The sequence below is a fragment of the Oncorhynchus kisutch genome, linkage group LG1, assembly GCF_002021735.2.
Source record: "Oncorhynchus kisutch isolate 150728-3 linkage group LG1, Okis_V2, whole genome shotgun sequence".
NCBI classification, from domain to species: domain Eukaryota; kingdom Metazoa; phylum Chordata; class Actinopteri; order Salmoniformes; family Salmonidae; genus Oncorhynchus; species Oncorhynchus kisutch.
Window position 1 is genome coordinate 46,079,525 of NC_034174.2, and position 21,315 is coordinate 46,100,839.

The 21,315-nt window shown below is 43.7% G+C and overlaps 1 protein-coding gene across 3 annotated transcripts; it reads left to right on the forward strand.

Moving 5' to 3' along the window:
* Window positions 1–2,549: 2,549 nt before the first annotated feature.
* Window positions 2,550–20,449, forward strand: tmcc1b (transmembrane and coiled-coil domain family 1b). 3 transcript variants are annotated; one of them, XM_020485503.2, is made up of 8 exons: window positions 2,550–2,661; window positions 5,321–5,495; window positions 9,126–9,169; window positions 10,935–11,727; window positions 14,769–15,194; window positions 16,538–17,019; window positions 18,945–19,080; window positions 19,181–20,449. In XM_020485503.2, exons 4-8 carry the CDS (start codon window positions 11,116–11,118, stop codon window positions 19,493–19,495), a joined length of 1,971 nt encoding a protein of 656 aa, XP_020341092.1. In that variant the 5' UTR covers window positions 2,550–2,661; window positions 5,321–5,495; window positions 9,126–9,169; window positions 10,935–11,115; the 3' UTR covers window positions 19,496–20,449. The 3 variants fall into 3 exon arrangements, with proteins under 3 accessions (XP_020341092.1, XP_020341110.1, XP_020341102.1); XM_020485521.2 differs by having other exon boundaries at window positions 11,459–11,727; XM_020485513.2 differs by lacking the exon at window positions 2,550–2,661 and adding an exon at window positions 3,551–3,625.
* The last annotated feature ends 866 nt before the right edge of the window (window positions 20,450–21,315 follow it).

Genomic DNA, 21,315 nt, shown 5'->3' on the forward strand with positions numbered 1-21,315 from the left:
TAATGGGACTGCCCCGGCGGAGCTCCTGACAGATGTGTACTACTTGGTGCATTAAGTTTGTTGGAACCTCTCCAGCTTGCTGATAATAAAGAATGATTAATTTAAGATTGACTTCAGGTGTCCCTGATGGTAATTTCAACGACAATTGTCTATATAAGCTCCCACAGTTGACAGTGCATGTCAGACGTAAAACCAAGCCATGAGGTCAAAGGAATTGTTTGTAGAGCTCCAAGATTGTGTCAAGGCACAGATCTGGGGAAGGGTACCACAAAATTCCTGCAGCATTGAAGGTCCCCAAGAACCCAGTGACCTCCATCATTCTTAAATGGAAGCAGTTTGGAACCACCAAGATTCTTCCTAGTGTTGGCTTCCCGGCCAAACTGAGCATTCGGGTGAGAAGGGCATTGGTCAGGGAGGTGACCAAGAACCCGATGGTCACTCTGACAGAGGTCCAGAGTTCCTCTGGAGATGGGAGAACCTTCTAGAAGGACAATCATCTCTGCAGCACTCCACCATTGAGGCCTTTATAGTAGAGTGGACAGACGGAAGTCACTCCTCAGTAAAAGGCACATGACAGCCCACTCGGAGTTTGCCAAAAGGCACCTAAAGAACTCCCAGACAATGAGAAACATGATTCTCTGGTCTGATGAAACCAAGATTGAACTCTTTGGCCTGACTGACAAGCGTCACGTCTGGAGGAAACCTGGCACCATCCCTACAGTGGAGCATGGTGGTGGCAGCATCATGCTGTGGGGATGTTTTTCAGCGGCAGGGAAAGATAAATGGAGCAAAGTACAGAGTGATCCTTGATGAAAACCTGCTCCGGAGCACTCAGGACTTTAAAACTGGGGCGAAGGCTCACCTTCCAACAGGACAATGACCCTAAGCACACAGTCAAAACAACGCAGGAGTGGTTTCGGGACAAGTCTCTGAATGTCCTTGAGTGGCCCAGCCAGAGCTTGGACTTGAACCCTATCTACCTGAAAATAGCTGTGTAGCGGTGCTCCCAATCCAACCTGACAGAGCTTGAGAGGATCTGCAGAGAAGAATGGGAGAATCTCCCTAAATACAGGTGTGCCAAGCTTGTAGCATCATACCCAAGAAGACTCGGTGGTAATCGGTGCCAAAGGTGCTTCAACAAAGCACTGAGGGTCTGAATATTTATGTAAACGTCATATTTCATATAAATTTGCAAAAATGTCTACAAACCTGTTCTTGCTTCTTCATTATGGGGTATTGTGTTTAGATTGATCAACGGGAAAAATACGATTTTAGAATAAGGCTGTAACATAAACATTTTTGGAAAAAGTCAAGGGGTCTGAATGCTTTCTGAATGCACTGTATATATTATATATTACATGTTCGTCGCCAGACCCATTGGCTCCAGGTCATCTACAAGTCTATGCTAGGTAAAGCACCGCCTTATCTCAGTTCACTGGTCACGATGGCAACACCCACCCATAGCACGCGCTCCAGCAGGTGTATCTCACTGATCATCCCTAAAGCCAAAACCTCATTTGGCCGCCTTTCCTTCCAGTTCTCTGCTGCCTGCGACTGGAACGAATTGCAAAAATCTCTGAAGTTGGAGACTTTTATATCCCTCACCAACTTTAAACATCTGCTATCTGAGCAGCTAACCGATCGCTGCAGCTGTACATAGTCCATCGGTATATAGCCCACCCAATTTACCTACCTCATCCCCATACTGTTTTTATTTTATTTACTTTTCTGCTCTTTTGCACACCAGTATCTCTACCTGCACATGTTCATCTGATGATTTATCACTCCAGTGTTAATCTGCTAAATTGTAATTATTCACTGCTCATGCCTATTTATTGCCTACCTCCTCATGCCTTTTGCACACAGTGTATATAGATTATTTTCTTTCTACTATGTTATTGACTTGTTTATTGTTTACTCCATGTGTAACTCTGTGTTGTTGTCTGTTCACACTGCTATGCTTTATCTTGGCCAGGTCGCAGTTGCAAATGAGAGCTTGTTCTCAACTAGCCTACCTGGTTAAATAAAGGTGAAATAAATAAAAAATATATAAAAAATACCATTAGTATATTACCATAGTATTTATATATCCCTGTTACCAGTCACTTTTCAGCCCTGTTTACACTGCTATATATTAATATTATTATTAATCCTACTACCAGTCACTTTCTCCTTATCCCTTCCTACATGTGTTTTATATTTGATTTATTTAACGTTTATTTAACTAGGCAAGGCAGTTAAGAACAAATTCTTATTTGCAATGAAGGCGGCCTTCAGACTGCCTACCCTGGACAAACCCGGACGACGCTGGGCCAATTCAGACTGCCTACCCTGGACAAACCCGGACGACGCTGGGCCAATTATGAGCTGTCCTATGAGACTCCCAATCAAGGCCGGATGTGACACAGCCTGGATTCGAACCAGGGACTGTAGTACATTGCCTTAGACCGCTGTGCCGCTCCAGAGCCCATACATATATATATAGATTTTAACCTTTTACATTATAATATTGAAGTATCTTCTCCGTCTTCTCCGTATCAAAATAAATGTCAGATGAGTGGCCCTATCACCACCTACGTTGAAAACGCTCTATGACGTCATCGTGGGAGTGTTCCATCGGGAGAAATGAACGTTCATCAACACAATCCTCTCAGCGCCCATGTAAGTTGTAATATACAAATACACAATATAGTTTGATTGGACAACTGTAATATCAATGTCGAGTATAGAATTGCTCATTTTTTTATTCTCGAAAGAGGTGTATTGTTTATCAACTTGTGTTTAACCTGGTGTTAGCTAAGCTAGCTGTGTAGTAGCAGGCTGGCTAGCTCGATTTAGCTGGCTATCGCTAAACCTATCTAGCCACCGTTAGAACAGGTTGGTTGGGAGTAACGTTAGCTATCTTACTAGATAAGCGTTAGCTAGTTGTGTGGGTGCAAGTGATTTACTTTAATGTGTCGTTACTGTTTGGGCATGAGCTGATTACGGTTTGTGTTGGGGTGTGTCAGCATTCATATATGATCAACCATGCCCTATCACACATTTCCAATAAACATATGCGCGCTAGCTACATTGTCGTTGAATTAAACTAGCTAATGTTTGCTATTAATATTGGCTAAGTTAGTAAATAGGTGTAACTTGTTATTCAGTGTGGTGTCTGTCAGGGAGGGAGTAGCATGGACGCCACTCAGCCTGTGTAACGTCGGGATGTGCTGCGGTGGAAATCCACGGTCACAAACCTGCTAGCTAACGTTAGCTAGCTATGTCGTTACATCCTACAAAACACCGGGTGGGTGGATGTTTTCAGGCTGTCTGTGAGATCATTAGCCATACGCAACAACAAAAGTGTGTCTGAAAGCAAAGCATCTTTTTCATGTTTTGTCTATTGCCGGGTTAGCATTTTAATTAGGCCTGTCCACGATAGTGGATGTAACATTAGCTAGCCTCGATTTAAAAAAATCCACACCTATGCTAATAGCTAGCTAAATGCTCATAGCATGCTCATATTGATGATGCTGGCGGTAGTGTTTGGCCACTGACGGTGACGTTTGCGCGGCTGTCATTTTCTATTCTGAAATGGGATGGGATAATTGTTCTTTTCCACTTTATAATCTCGGTAGTTAAGGTATGTAGTCATTTGCTTAGCAATACCTTGCCGTTAGATTGAAGTGTGATTGTAATTAGCTAGGTGTTTTATCGCTAGCTAATTACGCCCAGGCCGGTTTTGGGCGTGGACACCTCCACATATCTTGCAGCAAACACATTTATCAACTGCTATCTGTCTGATTACGTTTATCGGATTAATTGCGCTAACAGCTCTGCGTTTAGCTCGGTAGTCAACTAGCTAATGTCTCCTATTGTAAAAACAACCCCCACACAACTATTAGTTCATTGATTGGAAAATCGATTTCAGTCAGTTAGCTAAGAAATAGCAAGCTCACAGAAATAGGCTACTCAGTGGAGGCAAAGTTAGCTATCTAGGTAGCCGACTGATTGTGGCAGTTGAACTAATCTCACACGATTTAGCCAGGATTGTATTAGGCCTAGCTATTCTAGTGCTTTGCGTTGACAGGTAGGCCCATCACATCCCTTGAAGATGTTGGCATTGGTTTGCCTATCCCAGGCCAGTGTCTGTGCACCTGTTTTGTCTTAGTGTTTATGACAGCCCACTGGACTAGACAGAAGGATATGCAGTGCAATAGCACTGGATCTGGAGAATGTACTCTAAGTCCAGTGGTGTAAAGTACTTAAGTAAAAATACTTGAAAGTACTACTTAAGTAGTTTTTTGGGGGTTACCTGCACTTTACTTTACTATTTATATTTTTGACTACTTTTACTTCACTACATTCCTTAAGAAAATAATATACTTTTCACTCCATACATTTTCCTTGACACCCATAAGTAGTCGTTACATTTTGAATGCTTAGCATGACAGGAAAACAGTCAAATTCACGCACTTGTCAACCGAACATCCCTGGTCATCCCTACTGCCTCTGATCTGGCGGACTCACTAAACACACATGCTTCGTTTGTAAATTATGTCTGAATGTTGGAGTGTGCCCATGGCTTTCTGTAAATTAACAATACAAGAAAATGGTGCCATCTGGTTTGCTTTAATATAATATATATAATTTATACTTTTACTTTTGATACTTAACCACAGTTATGAAATGTGTAATTGAATTCCAGGGACTTTCTCAAAAGCATTATGATCATATTTTTAAGTACATTTGTAGGCCATGGATGAACCATGATCTTAACCCTATCAGTCCTGAGATCCCAGCAAAAATCATATCTGACTTTCTTTTGTCTGCATGTTCAGCCCTTACATTAGCTTCACAAATACAATTTTGTTTACAACCATTTTCTTTATAGGACAACCAGGATTACAAGTAGAACACAACAATTTGTCATAAAACCGGTGCGTTGTCAATAAAATAAGGTCCACCAAAGCAAAAAACATGATGAATGCTTTAAGTACAGAATTAATTGTGTGGAGTTTGACAGAAACTGTGAGCTTATTATAGACTCTGTCCTGGGATTTCCAATTATCTTCTATGTAGAAGAGCTCTTTGGACTCTACGCCCTTGTCTCACAAACACCGCTCTAGCTCAGCCCCCACTAAGCACACAGACTAATAGAATCTACGGATGCAGAAGAAATAGACCAATTCAATTGTACAAACCAGAAGCTCAAACACAATGTTTAAATTGGTTTAGAAGTCCAAAACGCACCAGCGATATGGTGGGACTCATTGGGTTAATGGTAAAGATGTTTGAAAACCTGCCCTGACATATTTCTACCCTCTTTCATTTTCAGCATGTGACATCCCGAAACATCAGTGGAAACTGTTGACCGAAGAGGAAAGAACATCCCAGCTCTTGTACTTTGAAAGAGTGTTCAAAGGAAGTGGGTTTTGGAAATTTCCTTGGAATACTTAGGCTTTTTCTATGCAGTGAAATCCCAATAGGCCTGCTGATGTCCGGAACTCAAGGTATGCTTCCCAGTAAAGCCAAACTAAAGTAGCTGGCCAAACTAAAAGGATCCTAGACTAATTGCCAATTGCACCTTTCCGAGAGCTATTTTTGTGAAAAAGAAGGCTGCTTTTGAGCTTTAAAAAATGGAGCCTGAAATAGTTGTGGCATTAATGTTACAGCCATGTTGGCTTTCATCAGAATGAAGAATAGCTTTTGGTAGATGAACAGTGGTAAAAATAGATGAGAAGATGGATGCAGGCAGACACAGCTCATTAAGACATTGTACTCCTGGACAAAGGGCCCTGCTGTAGATGCCATGTGAAAGTAGACAGTTACAGTGAATGGACACAAGTACAGATATGGTTGCAAATGTGGTAGATACATTTGCATGAAGTATCTTCTCCATGTAGGCACATGCAGAATAGACTATAGAGAGACACACACACACACATATTACACACATGCTGGTGTGACCTTGGAAGGCTGCAGTGCATGAGGCAGCAGAGGGAAACAGGGGGGTGATCTCAATTGCATACTCCTCGCGTCCTCTCCTCATCTCCTTTTCAAAACCCATTGGAGGAGAAGGTCAGAGGGAAGTGCCCTCTGGCTTTCTCATCCAATGGGTTTTGAGAAGGAGGGAGGATGCAATTGAGATCTTCCCAGTGATAGGAGAGTGTTGGCTGACTCACTTCAGACAGAGATAATGTAGCACCCTATAAAGGAGGAAAAGAGACTGGGGGTGTCATGGTGTGCTTCACTGTGTGAATGTCTGTTAGTACACTTGTCCATGTACTTGTAGATCGGGGCAGCAGGTAGCCTAGTGGTTAGAGCGTTGGGCCAGTAACCGAAAGGTTTCCAGATCGAATCCCCGAGCCGACAAGGTCAAAATCTGTCGTTCTGCCCGTGAACAAGGCAATTAAACCACTGTTCCTAGGCTGTCATTGTAAATAAGAATTTGTCCTTAACTGACTTGCCTAGATAAATAAAATGGATGTTTGAAACTGCAACAGTGGATGTGCATTTTGGACTAAATCTGTGGCAGTAGGTAGTCTGATATTACAGCATTAGGTCTTGTGTTCCATATTTCTATGAGCCTGATTGTGGCAGAGGGTGTTTTATCCATAAGATGGTTTGGGGTGCCTGCTTGTTGACAGTGACATACAATAGCTGTGCCTAGTCTTGGAGTCACTCCTGTCTATTTAATAATGCATTCATAATGCCATTAGACTCCCTAATCACTCTGTGGAACATGCATGTCACTGTGTGTGCTTTTGTTTCGTTTGTGTGTAGCCTACCTGCTCACTTGTTAACCACTGTGTCCCCTCAGTGAATTCAGGCCTGCAAATGGGCCTATATATAGCCGGACCTTTCAGTCTCGCATGCAATAAGTTAAACATGGGGTGAAATGAGGAGGGGAACGGGTAAGAGCGTTAGGGGATTTCCACTGATAGATGAGGAGTATGCAGATATGCCTGTTGTTGACATCTACTTTAGCCTATTTGGTGAGGTCAAGTGTTAGTTACGGCTAAGTGTGCAGCGCTTCTGGGCGAGATTAGCCATAGTGTTACCTCAGTGTTACCTGAGTGTTACCTCAGTGTTGGGTTAATGTTACAGGCTTAGTGTTCCAGCTATGAGGAAGGGACTTACTCAAATGAAACAATCTCTCAATCCTATCCATTTGGGATACTTTCACTCTGTCATTAGTAGTGTGTTTTTCTATGGTGTATTTGGGCATTGCGCTTTGCAGGCGGTTTCTTTCTGCGTCCTCCAATCTGCTGATGTGAGGGGAAATTCTGGTGATGTATCATAATTTGCGAGTGGGTAGGGAGTTTTGTGGGAGGCATCGTGTCCTGCTGGTGCCAGTAAACTGGTGGTGACTGAATTCTTTCCCTTTTCCTCTTCCTTTGGTTTTGTGCGGATTGGGCGACTGGTGTGGTTGGTGGGTTCCACTGACAGGCACTCACTCTGTCCGAAGCGGCACCCTGTCCCATGTATAGTGCACTACTTTTTGACCAGAGCCCATCAAAAGTAGTGTACTATGTAGGGGGATTTGGTTCCATTTGGGATGAAGGCTTTGACTCAAAAGCAGGTTCTTTGCTCACTGCACAAAAGGAGCTCTGCTGGTCAGCGTCTCTCAAGCTTTGAGTCAAAGCTTTGAACACTTATTTTAACTTAATATAATACATCAATAAAATCAATTTAGCCTCAAGTAAATAATGAAACATGTTCAATTTGGTTTAAATAATGCAAAAACAAAGTGTTGGAGAAGAAAGTAAAAGTGCAATATGTGCTATGTAAGAAAGCTAATGTTTCAGTTCCTTGCTCAGAACATGAGAACATATGAAAGCTGGTGGTTCCTTTTAACATGAGTCTTCAATATTTCCAGGTAAGAAGTTTTAGGTTGTAGTTATTATAGGAATTATAGGACTATTTCCCTCTATAATTAACCTTTGACTATTGGATGTTCTTATAGGCACTTTAGTATTTCCAGTGTAACAGTATAGTTTCGGTCCCTCTCCTCACTCCTCCCTGGGCTCGAACCAGGGACACAACGACAACAGCCCCCATCAAAGCAGCGTTACCCATGCAGAGCAAGGGGAACAACTACTAAAAGGCTCAGAGCGAGTGACGTTTGAAATGCTATTAGCGCGCGCTAACTAGCTATTTCACTTCTGTTACATTTCACTTCTGTTACACCAGCCTCATCTCGGGAGTTGATAGGCTTGAAGTCATAAACAGTGCAATGCTTGACGAACAACGAAGAGCTGCTGGCAAAACGCACGAAAGTGCTGTTTGAATGAATGTTTACGCGCCTGCTTCTGCCTACCACCGCTCAGTCAGATACTTAGATACTTGTATGCACAGTCAGATTATATGCAACGCAGGACACACTAGATAATATCTCGTAATATCATCAACCATGTGTAGTTAACTAGTGATTATGATTGATTGTTTTTTTATAAGATAAGTTTAATGCTAGCTAACAACTTACCTTGGCTTACTGCATTCGCGTAACAGGCAGTCTCCTTGTGGAGTGCAACGAGAGAGAGGCCTGTCGTTATTGCGTTGGACTAGTTAACTGTAAGGTTGAAAGATTGGATCCCCCGGGCCGACAAGGTGAAAATCTGTCGTTCTGACCCTGAACAAGGCAGTTAACCCACCATTCCTAGGCCGTCATTGAAAATAAGAATGTGTTCTTAACTGACTTGCCTAGTTACATAAACAAAACAAAAAGCAAATCTGTGCCCAAAAATACAGATTTCCGATTGTGATAACTTGAAATCGGCCCTAATTAATCGGCCATTCCGATTAATCGGCCGACCTCTACTCCTGAGTAATCTGTATGGAGTCATCACTGTGAGGTGTTCCACACACCTTCATGTCATGGTCTCATATTTTGAGTGTGCACAGGGCAGTGGAGATATTTGCTGTTAAGATGAAGACTTCTCAAAATGTATTCTTGGAGGAGTCCCTGAAGCCCCTCAAAGTGTGAGTGTGTACAGGTCTGGTTGATTCTGTGCAGTTTGTACACGGCTGATTTGAGCACGGGTCCGTGTGCCGCCGTTGCCAGCGTCATTTATTTGTATCTCGTCATTGGTTCCATTTTGATAGTGATTTCCCTCTGATGTTGACTTCTTCCTCTGCAGCCAACCCTGAGCTGTAAGCCGGAAGAGGAGAAGCTGGACGGAGGGTAAGATCTATCTCCCTGGCTCTTTCTTTTTCCCCCTCTTTCTTGCCACCTGTTTCTTCTTGCTCTCTCCTTTTCCCTCGTGCTCTCTTCCTCCATATCTCTTCCCCCTTTCTATGCTGTGCTAAGTAAAATACAGTCTTTATATAAAGTGCTTTCCTGAAGCTCAACTCTCAGACGATGTGGATTTAGCCTTAGCCATCTCCGCTCACGGCTCCATGCTTGACCTGGTCTCTGAGGTCCAGGCTCTCTACAGGGATATCATGGCGCAACTCTGGGTGCCTCAGCCAGATAAGAAACCACCAGAAGATTCCATTATATTAATTTATATTTTGTTTCATTATTACTCATCTTTTTCATACTATTTACTTTAAACTCATTCGAAATCCTCAAAGGATGTTTTTTTTGGCACCCATTTTAGTAAATAAATAGTTTCTGAAATGCTGTGTATCTTATATTAGACTACAAACGACTGTCTAAGTAAATAACAAATTAAGGCAGTGTTTGTTAACCTCTGCCTGACAAGGAAACCACAGTCAGATTAGGCTAGTTATCCCAGGTCCTGTGACATGCTTTCTTCCTCTAAAATTGCATTTGCAATATGACACACTAAAGTGCCACTATCTATGGAAACTGTACAATAAAACCCCAGCATTTCAGAAATTGTTTTTGGAAAGTATTTTGTTTAGCACGACCCCCGTCATTGCTGTAGAAGACTGCTTTCTTTAGTGGAGTTGTTTTATAAGTGGGTTTGGACATCACAGACGTTGTGGTTTGGCTCATGGATTTACCATACTGAACAAAAATATAAATGCAACAATTTCAAAGATTTTAGTTACAGTTCGTGTAAGGTAATCAGTCAATTTAAATCTATTCATTAGACCCGACTCTATGGATTTCACATGACTGGGAATACAGATGCTGGGCACCTCAGGATCTCGTCATGGTGTCTTTGTGCATTCAAATTGGCATCGATTTAAAATGCAATTGTGTTCATTGTCCATAGCTTATTCCTGCCCATACCATAACCCCACAGCCACCATGGGGCAGTCTTTTCACAACGTTGACATCAGCAAACCGCTCGCCCACACGAGGCCATACACGTGGTCTGTGGTTGTGAGGCTGGTTGGACCTACAACGTAATTTGAGAGAATTTGGCAGGAGGCGGCTTATGGTAGAGAAATTAACATTGCCTTCTCTGGTGACCGCTCTGCTGGACATTCCTGCAGTCAGCATGCTAATTGCACGCTGCCTCAACTTGAGACATCTGTGGCATTGTATTGTGACAACTGCACAGTTTTGAGTGGGCTTTTATTGTCCCAGCACAAGGTGCACCGGTGTAATGATCATCCTGTTTAATCAGCTTCTTGATATGCCAAATCTGTCAGGTGGATGGATTGTCTTGTCAAAGGAGAAATGCTCACTAACAGGGACGTAAACTAATTTGTGCACACAATTTGAGAGAAGCTTTTTGTGCGTATGGAACATTTCTGGGATTTTATATTTCAGCTCATGAAACATGGAACCAAAACTTTACATGCTGCGTTTTTATATTTTTGTTCAGTGTAATCTTGTAATAAAAAAAGAATATTTGAACATACAAATATATATATCGAGTCAACTAAACTCAAGCCTCAATGTCTCACAGCTGACACGAGTTCAAACTCTGCTGCTTTTTGTAATCATTGTTTTAATTCTGGTGCTTTCTTTTGTCCCATCCACTCACTGTTGCATGTCATAATCCATTTTATTTTCCTTTTTGTGTTAGACAAGCATGTCTTTGAGCCAATCCGCATGCACGCGCACAGGGCCCGAGTGAGTGAGCGCCATACTCCTTACTTCCCGACTTTTGAAGCTGCCTCTCAAAGGGGGTGTGGTGTTGGGGCGTAGCTAGACCCCCGCACCCCCAGAGTTAACCCTGTGGCTGAGCATCAGCCTGGCGCCCCCTGATGGATCAAGCTAGTAGTGAGCAGAGTCCTGAGGAGCCGGATGCGGATGCGGGAGGTCGGGCGGAGCAGGAGGTGGGCCGAAGGGCATCTGAGTCGGAGCACGGCCTGTCCAAAATCACCCACAATGCACTGGAGAACATGGGCGCGCTTGGCCACGGCCTGAAGCAGCTTTTCCAGCCGCAGCGCCGCCGCTCGTCCGTCTCCCCGCACGACGCCGCCGCCTCCTCCTCAGGTGGCCCCGCCCTTGAGCCCCCTGACGGTGGGGGGCCAGAGGTTGGGGACGCCCACTCGGCACCCGGTCCGGACTCTGACCCCCACACTACTTCCTCCGCTCCCCCTGCAGCTCTGAGCCGCGTTCTGCAGCAAATCCGTGGCGCGCCCCCCATAATGAAGCGAGGGACCAGTCTGCAGAGCCGCCGCACTAAGGCGGGGGGGACCGGGGACCCCCCCCAGAAAGGCAGCCCCCAGATCCACCGGAGGAGTACCCAGGAGGTTATGCTGCTGCAGGCTGGCCGCCCGCGCTCCTCATCCACCACGGACACGCCCACCAGCCCCGCCCTGGCCGACATGCTGCTCACTTCCGGGTACCACTCCACTGAGGAACCTGACAGGGTGAGTTGAAACTAGGGCCCTGCAGGGGTTGGTCCCCTGTAAAACCTACCCACTGGTGCAGACTGGCCACTGCAAGCTTTTCACCTGTATTTAAAACAAAACATGTAATAAACAAGCAGCTGCTGCTAGAGAAAACGCATTTCTAAATGGAAGCGCAGTATTGGAAGGTCAGAAATTAATGATAATTTACTGTGAAATGAAATTGATCATATTGGGCTAACTGACTTGCCTTCCTCTGGATGTTCTTGGATGAAGGAGTAAAAGTTACTGGCAGGTCAGTGTGTGTGTGTGTTGGTCACTATGTGCTCTAAGCCTTTCTATATTTAGCTGTGGCTGTCTCCAAGAGTACTTCAGGTCAGCCAGCGAAGGCTTGACTTGCAGGCCAAAACAAGCTGAAAAGCGGATGGTTCCCTGACATCTCTGACACTGTCCTCCAACATTTTAGATGTAGACTGGTCCTCACTGGAATTGCTCAAATCCATAGAAATTGAGTACACTGTATTAACAATATTTTGCCAATGAACGAATACTGACTGACTTAGTAGCAGGACAGTGCATTTCTATATCCTTCACACTGTTGGGAGTGTTGAACTCCTAGACAACTAGTACAACTAGCCCATCATTGTGTCTGAGGTATACCCATCATGCACAGTGCATAACCCTAGCAGTCACCTCACAATGCTTGATGACACCACCAAGCCTTTTGAGCAGGAAGGGTATGAATCGGGCAGTAGGATAACCAACCTGAGCAGTCTGTTCCACCAACAGCAGACCTACTGTGTGAACTGTAATTAACTCGTGTTACATGAGCAGCTAACAGGCTCGTGGCTAGCTACAGTAGCATCTGGATGTGTCTGTAGTTGAGCGACACAGTCTGTCGGTCTTTGAGAAAGCAAAAGTCCTGTCCACCCCCACTGGCTGTCTGTTACATAAGCTGTCTTAACTGACAGTGATGGAAGGTGGGATGGGAGTGCAACTCCACTGTAGTTAGTCGCCTTTGCCTGGCCCAACCCCCCAGAACAGGCCAGAATGAATGATTTATGGTCCGATCTCCAGCACCGACATTCTAGAATCCCACCTCTCTGTGTAGAAAATAGATTTGAGAACATAACATTTACTTTTTTTTGTTTGAGAATAAAGCTTTAGCTTATTCAGTTAAGCCACCTCATTTACTGTGAGTAGGGAAGTTACACACACACTGTGTATGGCATCCCTGTCTGATGGATTACTGCTCAGTATATAGACATGGATTCCTCTGGAGATTATTTATGGAAGGTACGACTTGGCTGTTTTTACAAATTATTAACATGCTCCTTTGTGGTAAGTCAGTCTGAGGTAACATTATGTAGGGTGTCCAGCCACTGCCCAGAGGGGGGGAAAATGTCACTTCTGTATGTTATAATAGGCAGAATCTACCACAAACCCAAAGCTTCCTTATGTTATAAAACACATTTTGCCAAGACATCTGATTATTCGTGTTCTGAATCGTTCAGTGGGGTCTTTCTCTAATGTGTCATTAACGTTATGTCCAAAAAGGTCAGGTTTTTCTATCTTAATATATCCGATAATAAGCACAGAGCTCTGATATAGCGGTGCAGGCATCTCATAACTTTTGAGGGTTTACAATTTTGTTGTTGTCGTCAGTTGTTTCCGCGGGTCACAAAAGGAGCATTTCACAAATGTCATTAAATGTAAAAGGCTTTGACAATAAAAAGCTTGGAACATGCTCAGTAATCCATTGCCATTTCACAGAGCAACGCTTGTTTTTATGAGAAATCTTCGAAAGAGGAATTTCGACTTAATATGAAAAGCGTATATTTCATGTCTCAATCGATATCCATCTGACCTCTTGTTTTATGTCCTGCGGATTTGAGAATGACGACTAGTTCAATGGGAAAGTGAGCCTGTCAGAATTAAGGCTACGGGCTTCCTTTCACAGAATCCAGCCTAGCTGACGCGATAGAGATATACCCTACGGTTTAAAAGTTTGGGGTCACGCAGAAATGTCCTTGTTATTTTAAAATGGACAAAATTATAAAACATCAAATTGATCAGAAATGCAGTGTAGACATTGTTAATGTTGTAAATGACTATTGTAGCTGGAAACTGATTTATTTTAATGTTATGGAATATCTACAGAGGTCCATTACCAGCAACCATCAGTCCTGTGTTCCAATGGCACGTTATGTTAGCTAATCCAAGTTTATCATTTTAAAAGGCTATTTAATCATTAGAAAACCCTTATTCAATTATGTTAGCACAGCTGAAAACTGTTGTTCTGCTTAAATAAGCAATAAAACTGGCCTTCTTTAGACTAGATGAGTATCTGGAGCGTCAGCATTTGTGAGTTTGATTACAGGCTCAAAATTGCCAGAAACAAAGAACTTTCTTTTGAATCTCGTCAGTCTATTCTTGTTCTGAGAAATGAAGGCTATTCCATGCGAGAAATTGCCAAGAAACTGAAGATCTCATACAACGCTGTGTACTACTCCCTTCACAGAACAGCGAAAACTGGCTCTAACCAGAAAATAATGAGTCGGAGGACCTGGTGCACAACTGAGCAAGAGGACAAGTACATTAGTGTGCCTAGTTCAAGAAACAGCCGCCTCCCAAGTCCTCAACTGGGAGCATCATTAAATAGTACCCGCAAAAACACCAGTCTCAACGTCAACAGTGAAGAGGCGACTCCGGGATGCTGGCCTTCTAGGCAAAATGGTTATCAGTTTCTTGGCAATTTCTCGCATGGAATAGCCTTCATAATGATATGATAGAGACATGAGGTTTGGATCACTGGGTTTTCTTGGGTGATTATCTTCACAATTAACATTATTTTACACATTGGTCAAAATGTGTTTTTGATTGGAGACCCTGTATTATGATTATATGGTGTTGGTTGATTTGATCATGTTTGCCTTATAGTTACTTTCACCTCCATTTAGGCTACTTTTAATGCTCTTCCTCAATCTTACACGACAGTCTGATCTATCCTTCTCTCCTCCTATCTTCTCTTCCTCCTCGTTTCTCTGTCTTACCTGAGTCAGCTGGATTGTCTGGACGGTTCCGGCCCGGCCGTATCGCCCAACGCCCTCTCCTGCGGAGCCGACGGTTACGGGCTGGACTCGGTCGACACCACCCCCGACCCCCAGCGCACAAAACAGGCCATCGCCCAGCTGCAGCAGAAGATCCTCAAGCTCACAGAACAGATCAAGATTGAGCAGACGGCCAGAGACGACAACGTGGCTGAGTACCTGAAGCTGGCCAACAACGCGGACAAGCAGCAGAGTGCCCGCATCAAACAGGTGTTTGAGAAGAAGAACCAGAAGTCGGCCCAGACCATCCAGCAGCTGCAGAGGAAGCTGGAGCACTACCACCGCAAACTGAGAGAGGTGGAGCACAACGGTATCCCCCGTCAGCCCAAAGACGTGCTCCGAGACATGCACCAAGGCCTCAAGGGCGTGGGCGCTAAGGTTAGTGTTATGAACATTTTAACATCACATGTACTTTCCTTATGAGGTCATCCCACTTATTTTTCACCAGTGTTATTTCTACCACTAGTGTGCCACTGCAACTGTTAATGTGAGTACTACCACCGCCACCATCAAAATCTAGTTTGTCTGGTTTTAGCCACCTGTCCTTTTCAGAGTAATTAGCAGCACACAGTTTCGAACCGAATTCAATAGATTGTGTGTAGAATATGTATGTCTCAGACCTGGGTTCCTAAATACTATTCGAAATAATTTCCTACTTTAGCTGGACTTGACTGGTGCAATAACTTATAGAAGAGTCGCAAACCGTACCCATCAGTCACTCCAGGCAGACTAAATCAAATGCTAAAAGTATTTGAAAGAGTAAGTGGTATTTGAACTAGGGGTGTGAAACGTTTTAAACTAAATCGGGATCCCTAACGTTAAGAATAATCCCAAATGGAAAAAGTATTTCCTCCCCCACACACAATATGAAAATCAAAGTGCAGGTGGCTCGCCTGCTCTTTCTCTTCGCTAATGATGCGTGTGTGTGTGTTCAGTCTTTGGTCTGTTGCATGTAGAATTTCCTAGCCTGTTCATTGGTTTACTGAAGTTGAGAGACATTATAAGTTAAGAAATTGCGAAGTACATTGCGTGGTACAGCTTCTGATTGCCGACAGATAGGCCTAGTGCACAGTTCTGCCTGGTGGCCGACCTGCCTATACTCTGCCCGTCCCCTCTCTCTCTGTCGCTCGCTAAGAAAGATGCAAGCGTTTGCGAAGCATGGCAACTAATCGGTCTCCTCCGTTTAAAAAAAACGTTTATTTAAAAAAATAATCTTACAAGTCGATTCCTATCGAAGAAATGTTCTTTCTACTAAATGTTTTAAGGTATTTAAGTAATTTTAGACCTAAAGTTGCGCGCAGTCAGTTCTTGATTATTTGAGTGACACTTCTGGTAGTTAGTACCACTTAAGTGGTATTCCTTTCCAGACAAGTAAAATGCCCGTTCAGTCGTGCTTCGAAACTATCCAGAGTTTTTGTGTCGACATTTTCAAAAGCTTAAACGTACCCTTACAGACAAACATGCCGTGGCTGAGGCACCTTTAAGGGTATATGACTGCAGAAGTATTAATTTCATTGCCCGGCCCAGCGGTCATGCATTAGGACCAGATTTATTCTGATAAATCGTAAAAAGAAAATGGCAGTTGAAACGTTAATCAAAATTGTCCATTTGTCACATCCCTAAGTTGAACCCAGGTCTGGTATCTCTGTCCCACGTGTTTTCACTACCACCGTAGTCCCCCCTCCCTCCCTAGTTAGTAACTGACCCATCTCCCCCAACAGGTCACCGGTGGCCTCTCCAGCTTCTCCCACGCCACTCACTCGGCGGCCGGGGCCGTGGTGTCCAAGCCTCGAGAGATCGCCTCCCTCATCCGCAACAAGTTTGGCAGCGCAGACAACATCTCTGCCCTGAAGGACTCCCTGGACGAGCCCCAGGAAGATGGTCACGTTCTGGGGACTGGGGGGTCCAGGACCCTGGGGGGGGCTTCTAGCCCCAAGTATGGCAGCGAGGACGACTGCTCCAGTGCCACCTCCGGCTCGGCTGGGGCCAACAGCATCACAGGGGCCCCCGGGGGCCCGCCCAGCTCTAAGGGCTTGAACACACTGGAGCACGGCCAGAGCTTGGGCTTGGATACGCTGCTCCACGAGGTCCAGGAGCTCCGGGACAGCCAAGGTCGGCTGGATGAGTCGTTTGACAGCCTGAAAAGCCATTACCAGAGAGACTACACCATGATCATGCAGGCCCTGCAGGAGGAGAGATACAGGTAGCCACTGCATGCCACACACAACCGACAACGCAACCGGTATTAAATAGACTAGACCAGTATTAAATAGACTAGACCAGTCGATCGACTGTGTGACCTTCAAGGCATTTTTAGTTGATCAAACATTTCTGTAGAAAAGGCTACCTGGGTGGCAGGTAGCCTAGCGGTTAAAAGGGTAAGGCCAGTAACTGAAAGGTCACGGGTTCGCATCCCAGAGCCGACTTGTTGAAAGATATGTCGATGTGCCCTTGAGCAAGACATTTAATCCTAATTGCTGCTGTTAGTTGCTCTGTAAAAGAATGTCTGCTAAATGACTCAAATGTAAAAATGATAAAGCCTTGTGCTTATATATACAGTGCCTTGCGAAAGTATTTCAAATAATTTTGCACGGCCAATTCTTCAGTTTTTGATTTGTTAAAAAAGTTTGAAATATCCAATAAATGTCATTCCACTTCATGATTGTGTCCCACTTGTTGTTGATTCTTCACAAAAAAATAGTTTTATATCTTTATGTTTGAAGCCTGAAATGTGGCAAAAGGTCGCAAAGTTCAAGGGGGCCGAATACTTTCGCAAGGCACTGTAAGTATTCAACCGCTTTTGTTATGGCAAGCCTAAATTAGTTGAGTAAAAATGTGCTTTAAGAAGTCATAAGTTGCATGGCCAATACAAAGACACAGGCGTCCTTCCTCACTCAGTTGCCAGAGAGGAAGGAAACCGCTCAGGGATTTCACAATGTGGCCAATGGTGACTTTTAAAACTGAGTTTAATAGTTGTGATAGGAAAAACATTGTAGTTACTCAAAAAGTACTAACCTAGCTTAATTGACGGAGTGGAAAGGAAGCCTGTACAGAATTAAAATATTCCAAAACATTCATCCTGTTTACAACTTGTTGTCCTGAAATTTGAACTGTTATGTTTGGTGCAAATCTAATACAACACATTAGATTAGACTTCTTATCTCCATATTTTAATGCAGTTGGTGGCTGAATTGTAATGGGTATTCATGTAATCATTAAGGACTGGGGAGTTTTCAGGATAAAAAATAAACAGAATAGAGCTAAGAACATGTAAAATCCTAGAGGAAAACCTGGCTCAGTCTGCTTTCCACCAGACACTGGGAGATGAATTCACCTTTCAGCAGGATAATAACCTAAAACATAAGGCCACATATACACTGGAGTTGCTTACCAAGAAGACAGTGAATGTTCTTTACAGTTTGGATTTAAATCTGCTTGAAAATCTATGGCAAAACCTGAAAATGGTTGTCTAGCAATGATCAACAACCAATTTGACAGAGCTTGAAGAAATCTGAAAAGAATAATGGGGAAAAATGGTACAATCCAAGTGTGCAAAGCTCTTAGACATACCCAGAAAGACTCGCAGCTGTAATCACGGGCAAAGGTGCTTCTAACATGTATTGACTTCGGGGTGTGAATACGTATGTAAATCGAGATATTTAATTTTCAATATATTTGCAAAAAACTAAACATGTTTTCACTTTGCCATTATGGGGTATTGTGTATAGATAGATGCATGAGAACAATCTATTTAATCCATTTTGAATTTAGGCTGTAACACAACATGTGGAATAAATCAAGGGGTATGAATACTTTCTGAAGGCAGAGTACATACTCACTGAACTCGGCAGTTACTCAAGTTGCTAAGAGATGCAAAATCCCCTTGTTACTAAATTTTGAATACCGGTATACTTTCTCAGTTCAAAATAACTCTTATCACTCAGCACCAGCAAACATTTCCACTAACACTTCCTTTCATGACACATTTTATAATAAATAAAAATAATACATATGTATATGTAGCAAAAGCTGTAAAAAAAATATTCAAAAATATTTTTTGTCCTCAGAGGGTGGGGAGGGGTTAATGAAAGGAAGTGTTTGATCGGTACCGTGTGTGTGTGTGTTCAGGTGTGAGCGTTTGGAGGAGCAGCTGAATGACTTAACAGAGCTGCACCAGAATGAGATCCTGAACCTGAAGCAGGAGCTGGCCAGCATGGAGGAGAAGATCGCCTATCAGTCTTACGAGAGAGCTAGAGACATTCAGGTGGGTTTTTGTCAACAATTGAAATAAGGATTCTTTTTTTACCTCATCATTTTTAGCTCCTGTGAACTCCATTTGTTCTCCCCCCTCCCACCATATGTAGGAGGCTCTGGAGGTGTGCCAGACGCGTATCTCCAAGATGGAGCTGCAGCAACAACAGCAGCAGGTGGTCCAGCTAGAGGGCCTAGAGAACGCCACGGCCAGGACCTTGCTGGGCAAGCTCATCAACGTACTGCTAGCCGTCATGGCCGTGCTCCTGGTATTCGTCTCCACCGTGGCCAACTGCGTGGTGCCCCTGATGAAGACGCGCAGCCGCACCTTCTCCACGCTGCTCTTTGTCGTCCTCCTCGCCTTCCTGTGGAGGAACTGGGAGGTCATCTCGCAGTACCTGGATCGCTTCCTGCTGTCCCCTAGTTGACCTACAGGGGTGGGGCTCTCTTAATGAGTGACGAAGGGAGGCGACGGTGGGGCGGGGCTCCCTGAACAATGAGGGACAGGCCTGGTGTGAGGTGGGGGGTGACTAACTAACAAACCTCCACTCTGCCTCTGATGCATGTGGTGGAACCAGGCCAGCACAAAGGGCAGGTTTTGCGGAAAGGAGGATGAGGAGCCAGGAGATCTGCACACTTACTTCTCTCGCTCTCTCCAAGCAGTGAAATTGTTTACACGTTGAAGATGTTTTCTTGCTTTTAGAATTGATTCAAGTGGTATTGAATTTTTCTTCTTGTTATTGCAGTCATTCATGCAGATGCTTGAGGGCTTTCTCTTGTGGCAGGATTGGGAAGGTAAACAGCTGGCATGTTGATGATCCACATGGCTAGTGACTTTACCCTTTTTCCCTTCTCCTTTTCTCTACATCCAAAATCTCTCTTCCTTTTCTCTCTTTAACCCTAAAATCTCTCCTTACTCCCAATATGTTCTCTTCCGAGTTTGTCTTCCTCTGCCCCTCTTCTCAATCACCCCAGTCTTTGCCCATTTCACCAAATCGCTCTTCTTTTTGGGAGGTTTGATGTGACTAGCTACAGTGCACTGCTGTGGACAAAATCAAATTTATCACTGGATCAAGCAAGTGATGGGTTCTTGACTTGTTTCTATTGGACGAGCTAAACGCGACGTTGGGCCTGATTGGATCAGGACTGAGTCGGAATATGCTCAGCTTAAGCCCAGCACTCTTGGCCTGGCCTGTTGGATCCGCCCCTGCTGAGACTATAAACTAATCTATAAACTGAATGAACATACTTGAAGAGCTGTGAAGCTTCTCAGTCTTTCAGTGCTTCCGTACTGTTTCTATTAGTGACAATGAAATGTAAACTTTTTATTTTTTAAAACAAATAAACATGCGGTTTTAAAAATAAAGGATTGAGTCAACACATCCCTTTCAACCTCAAGTTTTTGACGTGTTGCAAATGTTGCCTATATTGACAAGCTAGTCGAGCTCTAACAATGTCCTCAAAGATGGAAGGCAGGCTAGACCTTTCAAGCCAATGAGGGCAGATAAGTGTGACTGGGTCATAGGCCACATCTGTGACAGCTTCAATGGCGTTGTTTATACACTCCATTTTAAAGTATTCAATTTCCTTCAATGGCAGATGTCTCCTGACTCTTAAGAATTCCCACCCAGTTGACTATGTTAAAATAGTGTAAGCCCTCCATGGCAATGTCTATGCTAAAATGGGTTATCCTTAAGTATCACAACAGGCACAACTCTAATATTAAGTAGTATTTTCAGTTGCAGAAATGCCACATGTGTCCACAACCTAACAATTATAAAACTTGGATTCGATCAAATAACCCCCACATGGATAATTGGCAAATATTTGTTGACCAAATTCAACTCATTGAACTCTATATGAATTGCTCAAGTCGTGGACAGATTCTGGGCAGAGTAAAAACTTGCTTCGCTTCTTCCCGTGTATCCTTTTTCAAATCCAGGCCTTGAGGTCTGGTTAATTATTTAATTGTTTTCTCCTTGGGGGTGGTTGAGTAAAAGCTGGTTAAACTCCCAGGGAATAAAGAACCAGGAGCACCAGCGGACAGCAATGCTTCGGGTACCTTTTGAATACCAAACTGAAGACCCAATTAGTTCTTGCTCCCCCTTGTGGACAAACTGAAGTGGTACATGTTGCATTGCACCATTGTGTGCACGGACCCATAACAGCCTAGTTTTGAATAACTTCCCATAGATTAATAGTTATGGGAAATGTTTGTTTTGAGATGGCTAGTTCTAACTGTATAGAA

Coding starts and splice junctions, on each gene's coding strand:
- tmcc1b (XM_020485503.2), top strand. CDS start 11,116: ATGGATCAAGCTAGTAGTGAGCAGAGTCCTGAGGAGCCGGATGCGGAT. Junction 17,020..18,944: donor CTGCAGGAGGAGAGATACAG/GTAGCCACTGCA, acceptor GTGTGTGTTCAG/GTGTGAGCGTTTGGAGGAGC. Junction 19,081..19,180: donor AGAGAGCTAGAGACATTCAG/GTGGGTTTTTGT, acceptor CACCATATGTAG/GAGGCTCTGGAGGTGTGCCA.